The sequence below is a fragment of the Herpailurus yagouaroundi genome, unplaced genomic scaffold (assembly GCF_014898765.1).
Source record: "Herpailurus yagouaroundi ecotype Mexico unplaced genomic scaffold, PumYag 192, whole genome shotgun sequence".
In the NCBI taxonomy this organism is placed as follows: Eukaryota; Metazoa; Chordata; class Mammalia; order Carnivora; family Felidae; genus Herpailurus; species Herpailurus yagouaroundi.
In genome coordinates, this window is record NW_024412423.1 from 11729315 (window position 1) to 11748599 (window position 19285).

Sequence of the window (19285 nt, forward strand, 5' to 3'; positions counted from 1 at the left end):
AGTGTCCTACTTAAGTGCTATTAAATAGATGTACTCTCCCCTCCTGCCTCCTCAGGATGGTTCTTGTCACGGCTCTCACTCTTAAATATAAATGTTACATTTATAATTTTCTTCCCTCTTAATAAATTGCAAGCTCTCTGAGGGAAAGACTTAAGTTTTACATACACCAACAAATCTAGGGCAGTACTGTGAATACAGGAGGCCCTCAGTACACGCATCTGTCCTTGATCCTGTGAACATTTATAAAATACTTTCACTTCGTGTAATATTCTGTTATGCTTACAATCTCAACTCTTCAACAAGCTACATGAAGGCAAACTGTACTGTTTATTCTCCTGAGGTCTTGTACATACCTCTCTTTGAGAGCAGTAGGTGTTTAGTACAATACCACAGAGATGTTTAATAGCATTTGCTGGTCATGGAGACAGAGAAGAAAATACAATTATGAAAAACCTATGTGCCCAATTGCACTCCGAATAAACTGATTAAAGAAAGGCAAAAGTTTGAAGGGTTAGGTCAAGTAGATTAGATTCTAAAGAAAAACCTTGCTCACATTTAAGTGATCTTAATCATTTGAGCAAATTTCACTCCAAAATAAGATTAATTTCTCCTGAGGCTTATGGCATTTGTTATTTAGTAGTAGGAAGAAGAAGAAAAAAGAAGTCTAAGAAGAATTCAGGAAACCACTATCACTTTTAAATTCTTGTAAAATTGTGCAAAAATTGTGATTCCTTTTCTTAACTGAATAAATGACTAGGTCTTCTAGGACTAACATTTGAAATCAGCTGTTCAGCTGGAGGACATGTTAAATTTTTTCAGTTATTCTGAAATTTCTCTTCTGAAAGTTACTTTCAATGGGAAGAAATTATTACTAAGACAAAAAAAAATGGCTGTTTTATAAGTGAAAGTGAAAGAAATCATTCCTAATTTCTTCTGGGGAGGACAACAGTTGCCAATTTGAAAAAAAAAAAAAAAAAAAAAAAAGGACCTAAGAGTTAATTTTTTTTATTAAGAAAACAATCTTTTAATAATCTCGAAAATAGCCCTGCAGATCCAAATGTCCACATATGAACGTAATAGCTATTGCCAAACAGGCATACTTTTAAAGAATCAAGGGGAAAAAGACATAAAAAGAAGAATCCATCATCAGCTATAAACTACATACCTGTTTAAGTCTGGCAAGTTCTTTCAAAGCTCGTCCCCACTGCTGCTTGTAATGTAGTTTAGACTTAGTTGCAGATTCCAACTTCCTTTCAAGTTCAACCTAACAGTGATTAAAATCGTATCAAGTGAAACACTATACCACTGTGTACAATCACTGAAAGATAATATATACAAAGAGTCTGGCTTAAGAAAAGAGTTTATACAGTGTAACATACGACATCATCTAAAACTGTTATATAATTTACTATAAATATTATGGCACATGAACATTTTCTTGTTTAAAATATAGTCGTATTTTTACTGCCTAACAGCCTATACTGAAAGGAACGGAATCAGTCTTAACCTCCAGACAGTTACTATAAATGTATTAAAACGTGTATAGAGTGCAAAACATTCATTTTTTACAAAAAGCAGTCCTTACTGTTAGCATTCCAATTTAGCTGGCACTCGACATCTCAGAAACCTAGTTCTTCCTTCTGGGGGCCTATCGTGAGATGGAACCTGGTCTTACAACCCCGAGAGCTAGTAGAGATACTCTTATAACTCTATTGCCGCAAAACTCGGAGAGTGCTGAGAGCAGGGAGATCTTTTATCAGAAAGCAGTTTACTGAGAAAGAGGACAAAGGGGAAAATATTTTAAGAATGTTAAAATAAACCTGAGAGTAGGAAAAATAATGCTCCTCATAACACTAACTTTGATTTTCTATTTTTCCTCAAACATATAAAGAAAAACATGAAAGTGATTCCATTAAAAAAATGGTTATTTATACTTGCAGCAGGCAATCTGTTGTGCATGAACCGAAGCCAACTTGGCGATGTTCTGGAATGTACGTTCTCAGTGTTTCAAACCAAATACCAAACAAATTCATGAAGCCAACAGACAGTTTTACTATTTAAGTGATAATGTAATAATCTGTCTGAATTACAGCACAATACTGTGACTCTAAACTGGTCTAAGTTTTTTATATCAAGTCTAGTTTTTCCCATACACACAACTCTTCATGTTTTGCAGGAACATCAAACCAAAGGCACAGTCCCAAAATTCAAACTTCAGAAAACGTGTATGAAAACACAAGGAAAGGAAAAGCAGATTGCCAAATTCCCTTCACAAAAGACCAGAATATTCTCTGCAGTAATATATGAACTCATGGAGTCACGGTCTTTTCTGCTTTATAAATCCCTGGTGCTTGAATTTAAAGGTGTTGACATTTCACAACTAGACTTCCATGTCTTAAGTTGAATAAATACTCTGAGATTATCAAAGGTGACCTCTTCTACTTGTGCCCCAAAGATTTATACATATTACTTGGTAATTTAACAGTAGGGCATAAGTCAGAGGAACAGCAAAAATCGTTTTATATTGCTGGGATAAAAGGGTAGTATTTAATTATAAAAGTGATCATGTCCCTGGGTCTTGGAGGAGATCTGGTAGCCTAGACTGGCCCAAGGATGAGGGTTAGGAAGGGATAACCCCAGAGGGATCAAGTATATCCCATGGACTGACTCAATAGAAAAGGCTGGATAGGTTTTATCAGTTTTGCCAGGATTATCAAAATCACATTTGCATATTCACAGTTAAATTAAAAAAAACACGTAGTTTGCAAATTTCAGATTCAAACCCCACTTTTCTAATGCATTCCTATGACCTAATCAGTGATTCCTAACCTTTCTTCTTTTTTTTTTTTTTTTTTTAAGAATACAAGTGCCTCTGTGATTCTAAGGAAACACAGGGGACCCAGTTCCCAGAAACATGCACGCGACTAAAGATTTGAGAGAACTCCAGGGCATTCAAAGACCTTGAGTTGAAACCTCTCCTCTTGAGTAGATCTAAGGCTTGGGCAAGCTTTTCACTTACCTCATGAACCAAGTTACAGATTTCTCATGTGAAAATTCACCTCAGGACCCAGAGTCCATTCAGAGGCCAGTGCACGCAGAAAGCACAAACCCGTGTTCACTCGTTCTCTGCCTCCCTGTTTCTAGGCCCACAAGTCTCATTCTCTGCTCAGTGGATGGCACGGTCTTTGTCTCTGATGCCCTATTCCCCACTGTCACAAGGAACTACAGAGACTTCTCCCTGGCAGAACTTGGCAGTTTTATTCTTCCATGTTGCTCCTGCCCTTTCCTTAGGCCACGTTCATATCTTCTCCAGTCTCCTCAGCCTCCACACTTTTCTGTCTCCAAATCCCGCAAACCACTGTCAGGTCAATTTACTCTCAAAGATGCCGCTGCTACTTGCCTGCAGGCTTGAACCTACACTCCTCTGCCTGTTTTAAGGTGTTCCAGAATCGAACTTCTGTCCTACTTGCTGCACCTATTTCCTTGGTGTTCCTCAACAAAAAACCCTCTACTCCAGCCCGTAGGTTGGTGTCCTGGTTCACCCCCCATCACCCAATTAACTTCCTACGCCTGTCACTTTCTTCTCTGCTTACTTAAAACTACTATTTTCTCAACTGCAAAGAGTTTCTATCACATTCCCTGGTACTTGATCACACACAGTCACTTCAGGCTCCTTGAGGCATCTCTCCAATTTTATTACAAACTCTTTAAAAGTGAGGTCCCGGAAGGATCATGTACTTTTTCTCCTCTTTTTTCTCTCATCTTTCCCTTTGCCTTAAGACAGGGGTGGACGCATGGTAGCTACCAAATCATCATAAATACATACATTTTGGCATTTATCTTCAACTTCAGTCTGCCCTACTATATTAATGTTTTCCATATTTCATTTATTTAAAAACCTAATTATTTTTAAGCCATCTAAGAGACACTCCTAGTTAAAAGCAAATCATAAACTATTCTTGACTTTTTAATAAAAGGAATGAAGAATTACATCTGGTAAAACTGTATCTTATTTTACACCATTTTAGTGAAAATTGAAGTATTTCTGTTAAACTGAAGAGAATAGGTAATCAGCACATGCTCTCTATTTCACATAACCAGAAGTTATACAATGAATAAGATACTTTTTCACTTATGTCTTTCTTTTTGTGCATTTATGTCTTTGTTATTACTTAGCAATAAGAAATAAGATTCTGCCCTCTTCTGGCTCCAAACAAAATTTACCAAGAATTTTCACCAGAGCTGAGAAGCTGTGTTTTACTCAACACTTAAACATGCTGGATGAGTTCCTTGGGTCTCAAACAGAGGCAGTTTAATTATTCATTTTTTTCCCCTTGCCCTTCACAAGTTCATGGCACTGTTTACATTTTTGATACGTTGAGGGATTTTTATCCTTTTAGTAGAAGTATAGTTGGAAAACGGGATTTAAAGAAATCATGTAAAATGTCTTTCTATGGCAGCTAGTTACCAACTTTCTATTCACAAAAGATAAGGTTCTAATTGTGAGATATGTGGTCTCTGAAGGTAAAATAAAAACACTCTTTGACGCTTAGTGTCTGTGCACTTTAGCTATCTTTGGTAGGTACCACAGAATTCACAGTTGTAAACAGGGAAATAGTGGAATACTTGTTTTTAATCAAAAGAGGGGTTATGGGGCACCTGGGTGGCTCAGCCAGTTGGGCGACCGACTCGACTTCGGCTCAGGTCACAGTCTCGAGGTTCGTGGGTTTGAGCCCCACGTTGGGCTTGGTGCTGACACTGCAGAGACTGCTTGGGAGAGCCTCTCTCTCTCCAAATAGGTAAAATAAATTTTTTTTAAATTTTTTTATTTTTGACAGAGAGAGAGACAGAGCATGAGCAGGGGAGGGGCAGAGAGAGAGGGAGACACAGAATCGGAAGCAGGCTCCAGGCTCCGAGCTGTCAGCACAGAGCCTGACGCGGGGCTCGAACTCACGAACTGTGAGATCATGACCTGAGCCGAAGTCGGATGCTCAGCCAACTGAGCCACCCGGGCACCCCCTTTTTTTTTAAGAGGGGTTAAAAATGTCCAACTGGATTCAAGTTCACTGATAGAGAAATTCAAAAGGCCCAAGAATCAAATGGAGAAACGAAAAGATTTTCCAGGTATGTAAGAAGCAGAATCAACAAGGCTTGGCAGTTAAGTGCACGTAGGGGTAAGAAGAGGAACCAGAGATAGCGTGGCAATGGACAGGCTGCAGCAAGTCAGTGAGTTCAGAAGCAGAACAAACTGGTTAATACCTGCTTCAACCCCTCAAAAACTTATTTTACCACACCCTTTCTTGTCGCCAGCTTTTCTACATATTATTCACCCTTTCTGCCTCTTAAATAGCGTTTCTACTTCCTAAGACTGACTCTTCTTTGGTCCACTCATCCCCTCCTCTCTCAAAGCTCAATTTCTTCTTGCTATTAATTGCTTATCCTCAATCTAAAAATATTCAGGGGCACCTGGGAGGCTCAGTCAGGTGAGAGTCCAACTCTTTGACTAGAGGTCGTGATCCCAGGGTGGTGGGATCAAGCCCCACATGGGGCTCGGCCTTGGGCCTGCTACCTCTGCCCCTCTCTGGCTCACTCAAAAAATATCTCTGTATATGTATATGTTCGTAGATTTTCCACCTACCATATAAGGTTTTAATAACATGAAGCCCCCGGGTTACATATTTTCATGGTTTTTTTTCAATGCCAAACTTTTATAACCCTCTGCAGTTTTGCTTCTTCAAAATCTCTTACCTGCAAAACATAAGGCCCTTCTTCAACCATTCTTGACTTGGCTGTCATAAGAGATGACTTCTATTTCCTTATTCTCCAAATCCCTCCTCTTAGCACTGCACTAGACTGTCTTCACTATGTCTCTGGATCTTTTTAACCTCCTTCTCTGACTCTTGATTTTTGTACCTGAGGCCGTAGTTCCCACCAACTTGTCTGGGTGTCCTTCCTAAAGACACCTTAGACCATTTCATCTAAATCCAAGGCGGTTAGTTTATTCCAGTGATTCCAAATCTTTATCTCTACCTCCTTTTCTCTCTTCCTACTATACTTGCCTATTTGTTAAAAAACTATGTATTTAATTTTGAGAGAGAGAGGGAAAGAGAGAGTCCGGAAGAGAATCCCAAGAAGCTCCGAGCTGTCAGCACAGAGCCTGACGCAGGGCTCAAACTAATGAACTGTGGGATCATGACCTGAGGTGAAATCGAAAGAGTCAGCCACTTAACCGACTGAAGCAGCCAGGCGTCCCATACCCATTTTCAACCCCTCGGTGAACTGCTCCCCTTCAACTTTTTCTGCTAGAATCTCAGATGGAACCTGCCTAGAACCATAATTCTCTACAACTTTCAACCTCCTCAAAAAGTTCTTCCTGAAAATTCTTCACTCCTATTAACATCCATTAAGCCAATGTAATACACTTGAGAGTAATCTCTGCCTTTTCTTACCAGATAATACAAATTCCTTAACTTCGCATCTAAGGTCTTCCCCACATATGGTCACAAATTATCTTAATTTCTAGCATTCTCTTATCAGCCCTGTTATTTTCGAACAACTACCACAATAGTTAAACTCCCAAGTTCTAGTCAAGCTATTACCCGAATATGCAATAGGCTTTCTAACCCCTCTAGTTCTCTTGAATACTTCTTGGAATACTCTCCCACACACATTCACTTATTAATGTGCCCTTTAGATTCTATATCTAGTCTCCCTTCTTAGTTTACCTCATGTGTTGATTTCAGAAGTAGCTTTGCCTCCCCTTTGAGTTCATGGCATTTAGTAAGAGAGAGTTAGATAGTATGGTAAGCTATTACCTGCCTTTCACTTTAATTATCTGGGTAAGTTCCCTGCCTCTTTGTAGGACTCGTCATTTATTTGACTCTCTCTTGAAGGTTTTTAAATCATTCAGCACAGCATTTAGCACAGTGCCCAGGAGGATGCATCTTCGCTGGATAATGAAAAACCAGTTCTGTCATTTAGCATCCTGCCAGGAAACTGGTTATACAGGTAACAGGAAAGCACAAATGCTAGAGAGGATAGGATGAGGCAACCAGTGATAAGCAGGAGCAGCCAGGCCCTACGTCTCCGGGGTAGGAGGGACTACAAAAGCAAGTACCATGGGTAACAGTTCTTCCTACTAGGAACGCAGAAACACGGATTGTTCATGCAGTAGGGACAGCCCAAGGCAAGCTGGAGAGAAGGTGTCTAGCCAGAGAGGAAACCATAAAAAGGTGCACCTACTAAGAGAGAAGGGAAGCACACAGACAAAGAGAAGAACGAACTACCCTGGCAACTTCCTGACACCCCCTACCGATCTTCTGATAGTGCCCCCTAGTGGCTACATCTGCAGCGGAAAAGAGGCAAGGAAGCCTTCAATAGAATGTTCAGTGGACAATGACAGGCCATGGCTGACACCATGAAATCCTGTAACTTCTGAAAATTATTCTCTTATTACCTGTGTGATTTCTTGGGTAGGCTGTATCTTTTTAATAATACCTAAAAAATACTAAACGATAAAATGCAACAGCACATACTGTCAAACTTAACATTACACATTTTGGACAGTACACAGTTTTTAATGCCTAGAAGCAGAATATTCTTCCCGTTTGCAGAGGATCACTATATAACTAGAGGCAGGACCTGGCCTCCAACCGCAAGAAACAAAATAGGATGGATATCCCTTCTCTGGGCTCAGAGGAGAGCGTAGTCTTGTGATTGATACGAATGCTCCTACCTGGGGCACGGAATCTACAGGGTAGTAAGTAATATGCAGTCAGCATTCATGATGGCAAGACTGGCTGTTGAATATGGAAATCAGGTGATAAGGCAGTGAAAGCACCAACAATAGCAAGAGGAGACAGTTTTGGGACAGGATAGGCCATACTGTGCTTCCCCCTGTTCTTGTACATATTTTGGAAGTTGTTCTTTAGCCTTCCTGAGAGTTCTGTGGATTCCTTTATTTCTACAGTTAGTCACTTCTGTTTTATGCAACCAACCACTCTAATTAGTATATGCTGTAACTGATAGAAGCCAAGAAATTCAAGTACTGACAATGTCATGTGTCTCAAATGCTGTTCTTATTTGATATCAGAATACTACAGTGAAATGTCAGTACATTTTATATTCAAATAGCACCTACTGATTTTATAAATTATCAGAATTAAATTGCCATAAACTGACACGGGTACCTTTTCCAAGGTGAGTAGATTTATTTCAGACTGAAGGCGGATTTCTGGTTTGTTGCTTTGCTGATCCTTGAACTGATGGAACTCTTTTTCCAAAGTCTTATACTTATTTTCAGCATCATTAAGCTGTATTAAAAAAAAAAAAAAAAAAAAAAGGATGACAGCCATTTAAAAAGACCAGTATGCAAAGTTCAATGCTACAGAATTCAACAGTCATTTTTTTTCTTATTGTAAAGCTTGTTTATAGTAGAAAATTTAGAAAATCCATAAAGCATAATGAGGAAAATTAAGATTTCTAGTAATCTTAAAAATTTAGTGAGTCAACTAATTAACAATATACAAAAACTTTTATTTAAGAGTGGGAAATGTGTTAGAAAACCAGGATCATGAGAACATTTTTGCTCAATTTTACATGGCAAATGAAAGTCACTTTATAAAAATACTTACACTATACCCTTAAGATGTCACGTGTATGAGAATACTATGCACATTAGATATACCAGCTAATGACGATAAAAATAAAAAACTTAATTTTAGCGCGGTATTTATTGTTCTTATAAAGTCATTTCAAGATGATTTAACTCAACCCCTTCATTTCTGTGGATAAGACATTTGAGGGTTTCAGACGCTCAGCTCGGCAGTGCCCAGGATCTAAGTCAGCGGCAGAGACATGAACAGCTCTCAGATCTATTCATCCCCTAGAATAATGCTCTGATGAAAGCAGGCAATACTTTTTAAAATTAAATAAAACAGAGACTTACCTGGACTCAACACTCTATATATAATTTCCCTTAGAACACTTTCAAAACTACCAACACAAAACAAAAAACCAAACAGAATATAAGAATGTTCTTTTCAAATCTGGGATTTTTTTTTTTAATCAAATGCAAACAAGGACTGTTAAAGATGCCTTCCATAACCCTCTAGCAATCATTAGATAAACCCATTTATCTACTTTCTAAGACATAAGACTTAACTAAATTTGAAATGCTGAGAAAATTGGTGGCAAAAATGGAATTTAAATTATCAATAATCAATTCTTGTTTCATGCCAGTAAGCACAAATAATTCTAATTAGGTTTTAGTTTATCTAGCATCTTCAGGTAATGAGGTACTCTATTACCTGCAAAGTCTTCCTATGGCTGAAGTTTACTTCTTTGAATATCCAAACTTTGACTTTTCAATTTGGAAAAAAACCTTTCTCAAGCATCTCTCTCTCTCATTTATTTCTGTTTTAAACAAAAACTAACAGACTTAAAATTTGGTATTTTTTCTACCATTCAGAAACATTACCATACATTTTTATTTTATTATTATTATTATTTTTGAGACAGAGAGAGACATAGTGTGAGCAGGGGAGGACAGAGTGAGAGGAAGACAAAGAATCCAAAGCAGGCTCAAGGCTCTGAGCTGGCAACACAGAGCCCGAAGCAGGGCTTGAACCCATGAACCATGAGATCATGACCCGAGCTGAAGTTGGATCTTAACCGACTGAGCCACCCAGGTGTCCCAGAGACATTATCATAAACAATTACTGTGCCTAAAATCAGGTTGTGCAGAAGTAAGCTATGCGGCACACTGGGCTTTTTCTTTTGCTAAATGTCCATAAGTGACACAGATTGTTTGAGTTCTGGAAACTGCTTTTATAATTTGAAATACAGACACTTATCTTCATCACCTTTCACTGATAGAATGATCAAAGAGACAGTCAGTCTGGGACATACTTAGAAAGGGGACTCTCTGAAGCCATGGGCAGCAACACAATTGTTTAGTACAAAGTAAGTCCTGGGCCTGGAGGAAGTCCAATACTGGAGGGTTAGGAAAAGGAGCCTGAGAGGTGGCCAGAAAGTAGAGGAAGACCAGGAGAGTGGGGTTAAAGAAGGGGAAAGAAGAGAATACACAACAGAAGTCCAACAGTGTTGGAGCTGTCTGATTAAGAGGGGGAGTCTAAGTGATGAGCCACTGGTGGCTTCACTGACAAGGGGCTGGAGCCAAGGGGATGGGGTGTGGGGTGGGAAGGGCCGAAAGGTGAGAGTAAGGTGAGGAGTGCAGATGCACTCACGAACCGGTGTTCTTAACTGAATTTGGTCCAGTGACACATGCACAAGATGTTGGCCAAAAGGCGATTTATCAGAAAGAAAGATGCTGAGTTACCTGAAATATAGTTCAATCTTGTGCAAATAGTGACAAGGGAAGGAAAATTATTCCAAGGTAGTCTTTAGCTTTGATTTAGGAAAACAAGAGCCAGCTTAAAGTATATCGGCATCTTGGTGCAATCAACATCATCAATAGTTCAAACCACTGTGAATTTCTCTAACTTTTCAGTGAACTCTTCCTACAAAACAAATAAACTCTAAGTGATGGCAACTATTTGATCCCACCTGCTGCTTCAGTCGATGTTTGTCCTCTTCTAGCTGCTTGATCTTTAACCTTTCTAGTTCTACTTGGTGAACACAATCTTCTCTGGCCCTTCGGATGGAGTCCTGAAGTTCTTGCAGGTTCCGGTCACGTTCTGATTTCAGTTCCTTCCTTTCTCTTTGAACCTAAAAACAAGTGCGTCTTTATGAGGCTGGCTTAAAGGCTCAGCTACAGTATGCTGTTCAATATTCTATTATCCTTCTACACAAATGTTTACAATATTTACAATTTTATTTTCATATCCTTTTCCATTGTTCGAGTTCATGTTGAAGCACAATTGAAATTATACATTAAAAAAAATTTTTTTTAATGTATTTATTTACTCTTGAGAGTGCACGAGTGTGTGAGCAGGGGAGGGGCAGATAGAGAGGGAAAGAGAGAACCCCAAGTGGGCTCTGTGCTGATAGCACACAGGGCTTCAACCCACATTGCTAATCCATCATCATTTAATTCTAAAATACAAAGTGTATCCAAAACTCCATATATGACTTCTATAAATTAAATTGTAAAAGCCCTAATCACTTAAAATTCCTTTTTTTTTTTTTAAAAACATTTATTTATTTTGGGGACAGAGAGAGACAGAGCATGAACGGGGAAGGGGCAGAGAGAGAGGGAGACACAGAATGGGAAGCAGGCTCCAGGCTCTGAGCCATCAGCCCAGAGCCCGACGCGGGGCTCGAACTCACGGAGCACGAGATCGTGACCTGGCTGAAGTCGGACACTTAACCGACTGCGCCACCCAGGCGCCCCTTAAAATTCCTTTTTGAGTAAAACCCACTGTATTACCTAAGCAAATATACCCAAGTTCCTTTTCTTCTTTAGGAATTTCTTCTATTCTGCCTAATCACATAGAAAGTAACAGACCCTTCATATTGGAAACAAATACATTTAAGGTCAAACATCAACTGAGAAATTCCAGAAAACGTAGGAGGATCAGGTCAGAGTGAAATGCTGAGAAAAATTTTAAGAAACTCATTTGGTTAGGACAGGAACATACAAATTTAATGTGGAAGAAATTCTAATACTTTGAAATGATTTATGTAGTAATTGAAATACATATTTAGGCTAAAATTTATCAAGACCTAACAAAAATGCTAACTAGGCATAGTATTAACAGAAGTTTTCATCCGTCTTTGGGCTCTAACCTTTGATCGACAACCAGGTGGGATATTCCCTTGTTACTGAGAATGACATCCGAATTCTAGGCCCCTCGGCCTGTGCTACGTTTTCTCTATGCTCTGGGCAGTGTGACTATCCAGTCCCTCCACGTCCCGGGGAAGAAGTGTACTTCCGCAGAGTGCAGCAGTCAGCCAAAGCTGGCTGGCCGGCTATTAACCATTTCAAATAACAAACACTTTGCTATGTATTCCTCACATTCTGACATGTCAAAGATGCTTTCCTCTGCTGAACAGCAGTTTTCTCCACCATGCCTATAAGACAATTTCCATGAAAGGCTTTTTATGAAATATATTTTAGAATAGCATGTACCGCATGCATGGATTCCAGGAAATAAAGACACACAGTTACCTCTGACTCTGCAATGATCAGCTGCTGCTCTCGTTTCTCTAAGTCAATTAGGGTTTTTTGAAGTTTTCCTTCTAGGACAGTATATTCAGCCACCTAAAATATAATAAAAGACACATTATCTTTTCCCCAACTTTCAAAACACAAGCAAATCCAACAATGCATACGTTACAACTTACTGAAACACAAGTTCTGGGAATAGGAAACTCATGAATTATACCCACCAAGTCAGAGCAGAAATTCCTTCTAGTACTGTAAGTGAGGGCATCCCTCTAGCTTCTGCTTGGGTATCTCTAGTGACGTGCAATTTCCAGAGGAAGGTCATTCTCCCACTGGGCAGTCAGGCTGCTAGTAAAATCTGATGTGTAGTCAAAACCTAGCTCTTTAAAATCTGCCTTCGTCACTACTCCAGTATTCCTCTGACGCCCCCTTCAGCACATACACTCCTTCCCTGCAACGAATCCTGATGCTAGTTCGGCTAGCTGGTCAGTTTCAAGTCAATTCTCCTATGGGTTCAGGTCCGATCCTTTCCTACAGTTCCAGTAACTGAGTTCCTAATTGCTTCTGATGCACCACTCCCTGCTTGGGCCCCAAGCCTAGTACCTTACCCTCCAGGGGCCTCTAGTTCTGCCCTGCTCTTCGGCGGTGAGATTCCCATTCAGAGAAAAGACGCCTGCCACTTCAGCCTACACAGGATGGAGGAGTCTTTACGGTTTTCTGTCTTTCATTTCTAACTGATCGCTTTTACTGCGACTTCCTGAACCAATTTCTTTGTTCTCACCAACTGTTTCCCAGATTTCAGGTCCATCCTAACATTCTCTTTCCCACAGTTAATAAGATCTTGCTTTAATCCCCCTTCATCTTATTTCTACCCCTTAGAAGGAAAAAAAATCTATCTTCACGTATTTGGTCTGGCAATAGCCATCATACATCCTCTCACTGTTTCTTCTCCAAGAGAAACACAAGTTTCAGCTATTACTCACATATTAATTACAATTTCCACATCGTCTAACATCTTGGATCTAATCTACAGTCTAGATTCTAGATTAAGTCTTTTTAAAAAATGTGGTACCCAGATGTGATCTCCCTACTTCATAGGCCAAAGAATGTCCACTGCCCAAGATGAAGACAACGTGTCTATTACGTTAGTCTAAACCTGCACTTGCTATTTCAGGATCCTAATCACAGTTTGCTCTGTCAAAGAAAATCCCCAAGGCTTTTGTTTTTAAACCTGGGATAACTATAACAACATACCTATTGTCCGAAAGATTGTTTCGACTACAGAAATTGACATTTGTCCTTGTTAAACTTTAGTTCAATGACTTAGGCCTGGCATGCTAGACACTCATGAGCCATTACCTATTCATTCTGTTCAATCTACCACCCACTTTTGGTTTATCTCAAAAAAAAAAAAAATGCTAAGTGTGCCCTACCTCCTTAAAAAGTCTTAGAGAGGTAAGTAAACAGGATGGTGGGTCAGTATTCAAATGTTCTTCCTCTGGCAACCGAAATGCATGGGTTCTCAGAGCTCTGTCTCAGGAGGTCTCCTCTCCTACTACCTGACCTCAGGGGATGATCTTAACTACCTACCATCACATATCCTAAGCACTTCCAAAACCAGATTGCAAAGTCAAAACCCCCTCCAGAGATTACATCTGTATCTCTGTCTCCAGTATTCCCTATGTATCTCAAACTCAAAAGTGAGTAAAAACCTGAGATCATAATCATTTCAATAACAAATACCTATTGAATACCTAGGAGATGTGGGTAAAACAAAGTCTTGTGAACCTATATTCTGAGGGAAGACAAACTATGAAAATAGAAGTGGATGTTTAACTTAATTCTAAGTAAATACTAGGATGAAAACAAGCAGAACGAGCATATAATTAGCTCCTGGGGGCAGAAGAAGGCCTATTTAAGACAGAATGATCAGAGAAGGCCTCACTCAGACTATTTTGAACAGAGACCAGACAGTGCCTCTAACAAAAGAGTCTTCTATAGATCCTGAGGGGGACTTAGGGAGCATGTCTGAGGAACTACAGAGAGGCCAGGTTGGTGACAACAGACTATGTGAATAGAAGGCTGACAGAAATGAGGTCACAAAGGAAGCTAGTAGATAGATCACATAAGGCCGTGTAGGACCTGGTAAGAAACAGGAGTTTTATTCTATGCGTAATGAGTAGGAGAGGTTTTAAGCAGAAGAGTACATAATCTGACTTTTGGTTTAAAAGTCTCAACCTTGGTGGATATGGATTTAACAAGCTACCTGGGTCAGGAAAGAGGACAGAATTCTGAGTTAAGAAGTAACTGTAGTCATCTAGGAAAGAGATCAGGAATATTTAAACTAAGGTAAGTAGTGAAGAAGGTGGCTGAAAGTGGTTCGTTTCCAGAATCTGTACTCAATACAGAGTCAACAGAATTTGCTGACAAACTAGATGTGGAATGAGACAGAGTCAAGGGTAACTTGCCTTGTAGCCTGAGGAGCTCAGTAAAAGGTATTGCCATTTATTAAGATGGGGATCAACAGGAACAAATTTATACAGGAGGGAGACAAAGAGCCTGTCTCTAGACAAGCTCCCTTTGATTTGCTTAGCAGAGAATCAGTTGGCAGTGTAGTACAGGCACCCGAACAACCAAATGTAGAGTCCAGTGAAGAGGTTGGAGATACACACACACACACACACACACACACACACACACACACACACAGTGAATAACTGTGTTTAACTTGTATATGATGCTAAGAAAGTGGATGAGAATACTTGAAGAAGTGTAAAAACAGAAAAGAGGTTCAAGGACTGGGCTTTGGGGCAAGCCAATAAAGCCAGCAGAGGCTGAGGGGGGAAAAAAAAAGTTCCGGCATGAAAATTGCCAAGGGGAGACCAGTGAATTCAGTAGAAGAGTAGGAAAGTATAGGAAGGGGAGTCAAGTTGAGGAAATGTTTGAGAAAGGGAAAGATCCAATCAGGTGAGGATGAGGGAGGGTTGGCTGAGAACCGCTCTGGGAAGAGAAGGAATTGATTAGGGAAAGCAGTACGATGCGAGGGTAGCACTGAATATCCCTTAAGGCTTGAGACCTTAAACCTCCGTAACCATTTCTCTAGCTCCTGTTCGTCTTTCCTCCTTCATCTTATCATGGCTATTCCTGTTCAGCCTTTATTTTCTTTTACAGCTCATTATTGCTTCCCTGGCCTTCCTGACTTTGGATCCATACTCCTCTACTCTGCAACAACTGTTCTAAAATGAAGATCTCACTTCCTTATTCTCTTACATAAAAATCTTCATTTAAAAAATAAGTTTATCAAATTTCTACCTTTCCCAAGCAGGTTTTATCATCTGAACCATAGAACATAAAAAATGATCTGATTATTTTCTCCATGTTCTCTTTAATGGCACACAAATCTACCATTGCTGAAGCACAGGAGGAAGTGAATCCACCAGCAACAGTGCCCGCTGGCAGGCATTATGGCTTAATTCTCCCAGGAAACCCTGGCTGAGAACGTCTACGGGATCAAGTCTAATCTCCTCAAAATGAAACAGAAGATCATTTACATGCCATAGACGTCTCCACCTTACTTCTTGAGACTTCTCTTCCCTTCTTCCTATATCAAGCTACCTACAATTTCCTTAATGCTGAGCCTATTTCCAACTTCTTTCTTTGGAATTCCCTTGGAGTCTCTGTGGTAGTATCTACTAATCTTTATCAAAGTGGAAGCATGATCTTATCCATGAAACGCTTCCTCCTATTCCCTAATGCAGAACCGAGGTCTTCCTTCTTGGTAGGTATATGATAGCAATCTTCAGCCATCTGATGGGAAGTCATGTAGAAGACAGAACAAACATGATCTCAGCTATATGGAAGGCCACACAGGACCAGAAATGTTATAGTCCTAAGTTTGTCAAGTAATGAATTTGTCTTCAACTGTCACTGGGTTTAGCATGTCAATCTGGACAACCAGGTCATTTCCAGGACACTGGTTTCTGAAAATACAGATTTGGTACAGTTACAAATATTTCACTTGACCCCAAAGGCCCCAAATGAGCTGGTGGACTATTAATTGCTTCAAGGTTAACTAAAGCTTCATTTCTTTGGGAAAAAAGTTTATGTGTAACACCAGAGGATGCATTATTTTATGAAAAGAAAATATTCCACAAAAATAATCTGCTCTTTCACAGTTAAAATAATCCTTCCACACTGGTTCCAAAGATGACCAAAAAGCACTGATAGATTAATAACCGCCCCCCCACCATGATACAAATCATTAGGTACACATAAGCTTAAAATATTAACTTACTATGAAATACTAATATACGTGAGTCTAACTAGATGTAATTTTATTTACTATATATATCCCTTCACTACTGCTTCCTGAATTGGTGGGCTGTTAACTAGTTAGCACCTTGTCAGGCAGGACAAACCTCCTCATAGTAAGTAGATGAGCTCCATTTTGCTATTAACTCCTTTTGTGCTAAAGAGCAGAAGTAAATTTAGATGACTGCATGCTGTTCCACCAATATTACCGAGACTCCTTCAGGTAAGTTTTCCAAGTACTGAAGAAGTTATACGTTGTTTTAAAACGATCAGGTAAATAAAGTGAAAATAAATCAACAGAAAAGGCATATACACTGTAGATGTAGTAATCACACAGGGGGATTCTCAGAGAATTTAGCTTGAAAAGATTTCATCCTATTGAGGGAAACCCTGCTTTTTTTCTCCCCAATTGATCAATTTTACAGTGGCTTATGAAGTTTTAGGAAATGGATCACATCCTAGCTGACCATATTCTTACACGACAGGGCACACATTGTGCTGGATGAGTTGTTACTCTCAAATGCATTTAGGTTGGAAAAAAAACAGCAATCCTATCAAGTTTTTGACAAGACTAATTCAAATAGCCACTTACTAGACAGACCTCATATTCCTTTTTCTTTTCTTTTCTTTTTTTTTTTTTTTTTTTTTAGTATTTATTTAGTTTGGGAGAGTGAGCATGTGAGCAGGGAAGGGACAGACAGAGAGGGTGAGAGAGAATCCTAGGCAGGCTCTACACTCTCAGCACAGACCCCCATTGTGGGGCTCGAACTCATCAACTGTGAGATCATGATCTGAGCCAAAATCAAGTTAGATACTTAACTGACAGAGCCGCCCAGGTACCCTTCATATTTCATTTTCTAAGCAGAGTTATTATAAACTAGTCAAGAAATAGACAATTCAAGCTGAAATGGTGGGAGAAATTGTATACGATGGTAACCGACAAGATAATTATCAAAATGACAACCAAGCAAAAATTAGTTTGAGTTTTTTTTTCAACTATTATACAGACACTGTTTTGTTTTCTTTTTGTAATAGAAAGATCAATTATGGCACAAGTTGGATCTGTCAAAATATTAACTAAGAAAGTTTTTCTGATTTGACTTTTGCAAAACTTAACACAGGAAAACTCTTCAAAAGCATTTAAAAAAAATGGTTCCACAATAAACTCTGCTTACCTTAAAAGCTAAATGAAAAATTCTAAAAAATTAAATATTTGATAGCTCACTCAGATTCAATGAATAAAGGATACCTGAGAACTGTAAATCCAACTTAATATAAAAGACACATTTAAGGAAAACTAGTGTATTGCTTAAATATGTGTGAGGGCCTCTAGTTTTTAAAGTTTGGTTATTTGAACACTTCTTAAGAATGGATGGTTTGGAGTACTGTTAACTTTTTCTTTTTTTAGATTTTTTTTTTTTTAACCCACTGGTTTTTCAAATTTTTTTTTTAATTTTTTTTTTCAACGTTTTTTAAATTTATTTTTGGGACAGAGAGAGACAGAGCATGAACGGGGGAGGGGCAGAGAGAGAGGGAGACACAGAATCGGAAACAGGCTCCAGGCTCCGAGCCATCAGCCCAGAGCCCGACGCGGGGCTCGAACTCACGGACCGCGAGATCGTGACCTGGCTGAAGTCGGACGCTTAACCGACTGCGCCACCCAGGTGCCCCTGGTTTTTCAAATTTTTAATGGTTGTGAATTAAGGGCGATAAAATTGAAACAGTTATTTGAAAGTCCAAGGCCTTGGGGACTTCTGCTTGGTCTACTCGTAAAAGACTACCTGCCCTCCTCTACAAACACAAATGGAACGATATACACGAAACAACTGTGTTTATACATTGGAGAATGGGCAGCACAGGACCATCACCACTGACAGAGCAGAGATGAATGAGTCCAGCCCTACAATAACTCTAGCATTTTCCAGACTAAGGCTCAGAGAAGGGGACACCCAGCAGAGCCTCTCAATCTTGCTGAGTTGAGGCAGCAGAGAGGAGACTAAAGAGGCCCTGTGAGGCTAGGTAAAGTACCAGTGGAAAGTTCGAAGATACAGCATTCCCAGAGCTCAGTCAGGAATAAGAATAGTGGGCATTCCTCCTGGTCGGAGGGGAGAGATTGTCATATGCTAGGCATCTTACCATACAGCCCACGGCTACAGGCTCTTCTCAGTTTGCCCTAGCAAAACTCAAAAGGATCAAACTCAACCCAAATAACCTCACACACCAAGATCCAGAAATCAACAATGTAAACTTCACAATTTCTGGCATCTAAGAAAAAATTACCAGTCATTCAAAGTAATATAAAATTGTCCCCCATAACCAGATGAAAAAAAAAACCTCAAAATGACACACGTTGTAACTAGTAGATAACGTATTGTAAATATATTCCAGATACTCAAGAATGTAAAGGAAAACACGAACATGAGGAAAAGTGCTTAAAAAAAAAAGGAAAAGGCCTAAGTGAACCTTATAGAGATGAAAAATACAGTATATGAAAGGAAACATTGTGCTGAATTGGATTTGTGGCAAATCAGACCCTTCAGAAGAACCAATGGTCAACCGGAAGTCACAGCAATAAAATATATCCAATTTGAAGCAGTGAGAGGAAAAAAAAGACTTAAAAAATAATTCAATTCTCTCTGAGACAATATGAAGTAGTACAATACATGCACGCTGGACTCTAATCAGGAGAGGAGAAAGAGACACAGGAAAAAATTTTCAGCAATAAAAACCCAAAATGTTCCAAGCTTGATAAAACCCTATAACCAAAGCAGCTCCAAGACTCCAAGCAGGGTGCACATAAACACACACACACACACACACACACACACACACACACACACACACACA

General features: G+C 39.4%; 1 protein-coding gene and 1 long non-coding RNA gene across 5 annotated transcripts in view; one reads left to right on the top strand and one right to left on the bottom strand.

The window, feature by feature from the left end:
• CEP120 (centrosomal protein 120) overlaps positions 1 to 19285 on the bottom strand; it is a 79123-nt gene that overhangs the window by 24864 nt on the left and 34974 nt on the right. For all 4 annotated transcript variants that reach the window (XM_040444337.1, XM_040444338.1, XM_040444340.1 and 1 more), the window contains exons 16-19: positions 12131 to 12223; positions 10567 to 10728; positions 8190 to 8312; positions 1166 to 1264 (exon numbers count right to left, since the gene is read on the bottom strand). In XM_040444337.1, the coding sequence (XP_040300271.1) occupies positions 1166 to 1264; positions 8190 to 8312; positions 10567 to 10728; positions 12131 to 12223 (477 nt within the window). The remainder of the gene's footprint in view (positions 1 to 1165; positions 1265 to 8189; positions 8313 to 10566; positions 10729 to 12130; positions 12224 to 19285) is intronic.
• Positions 13288 to 19277, top strand: LOC121010611 (uncharacterized). Its single transcript, XR_005781283.1, has 3 exons — positions 13288 to 14476; positions 15549 to 15905; positions 18827 to 19277. It is a non-coding gene; the product is annotated as an uncharacterized LOC121010611 (long non-coding RNA).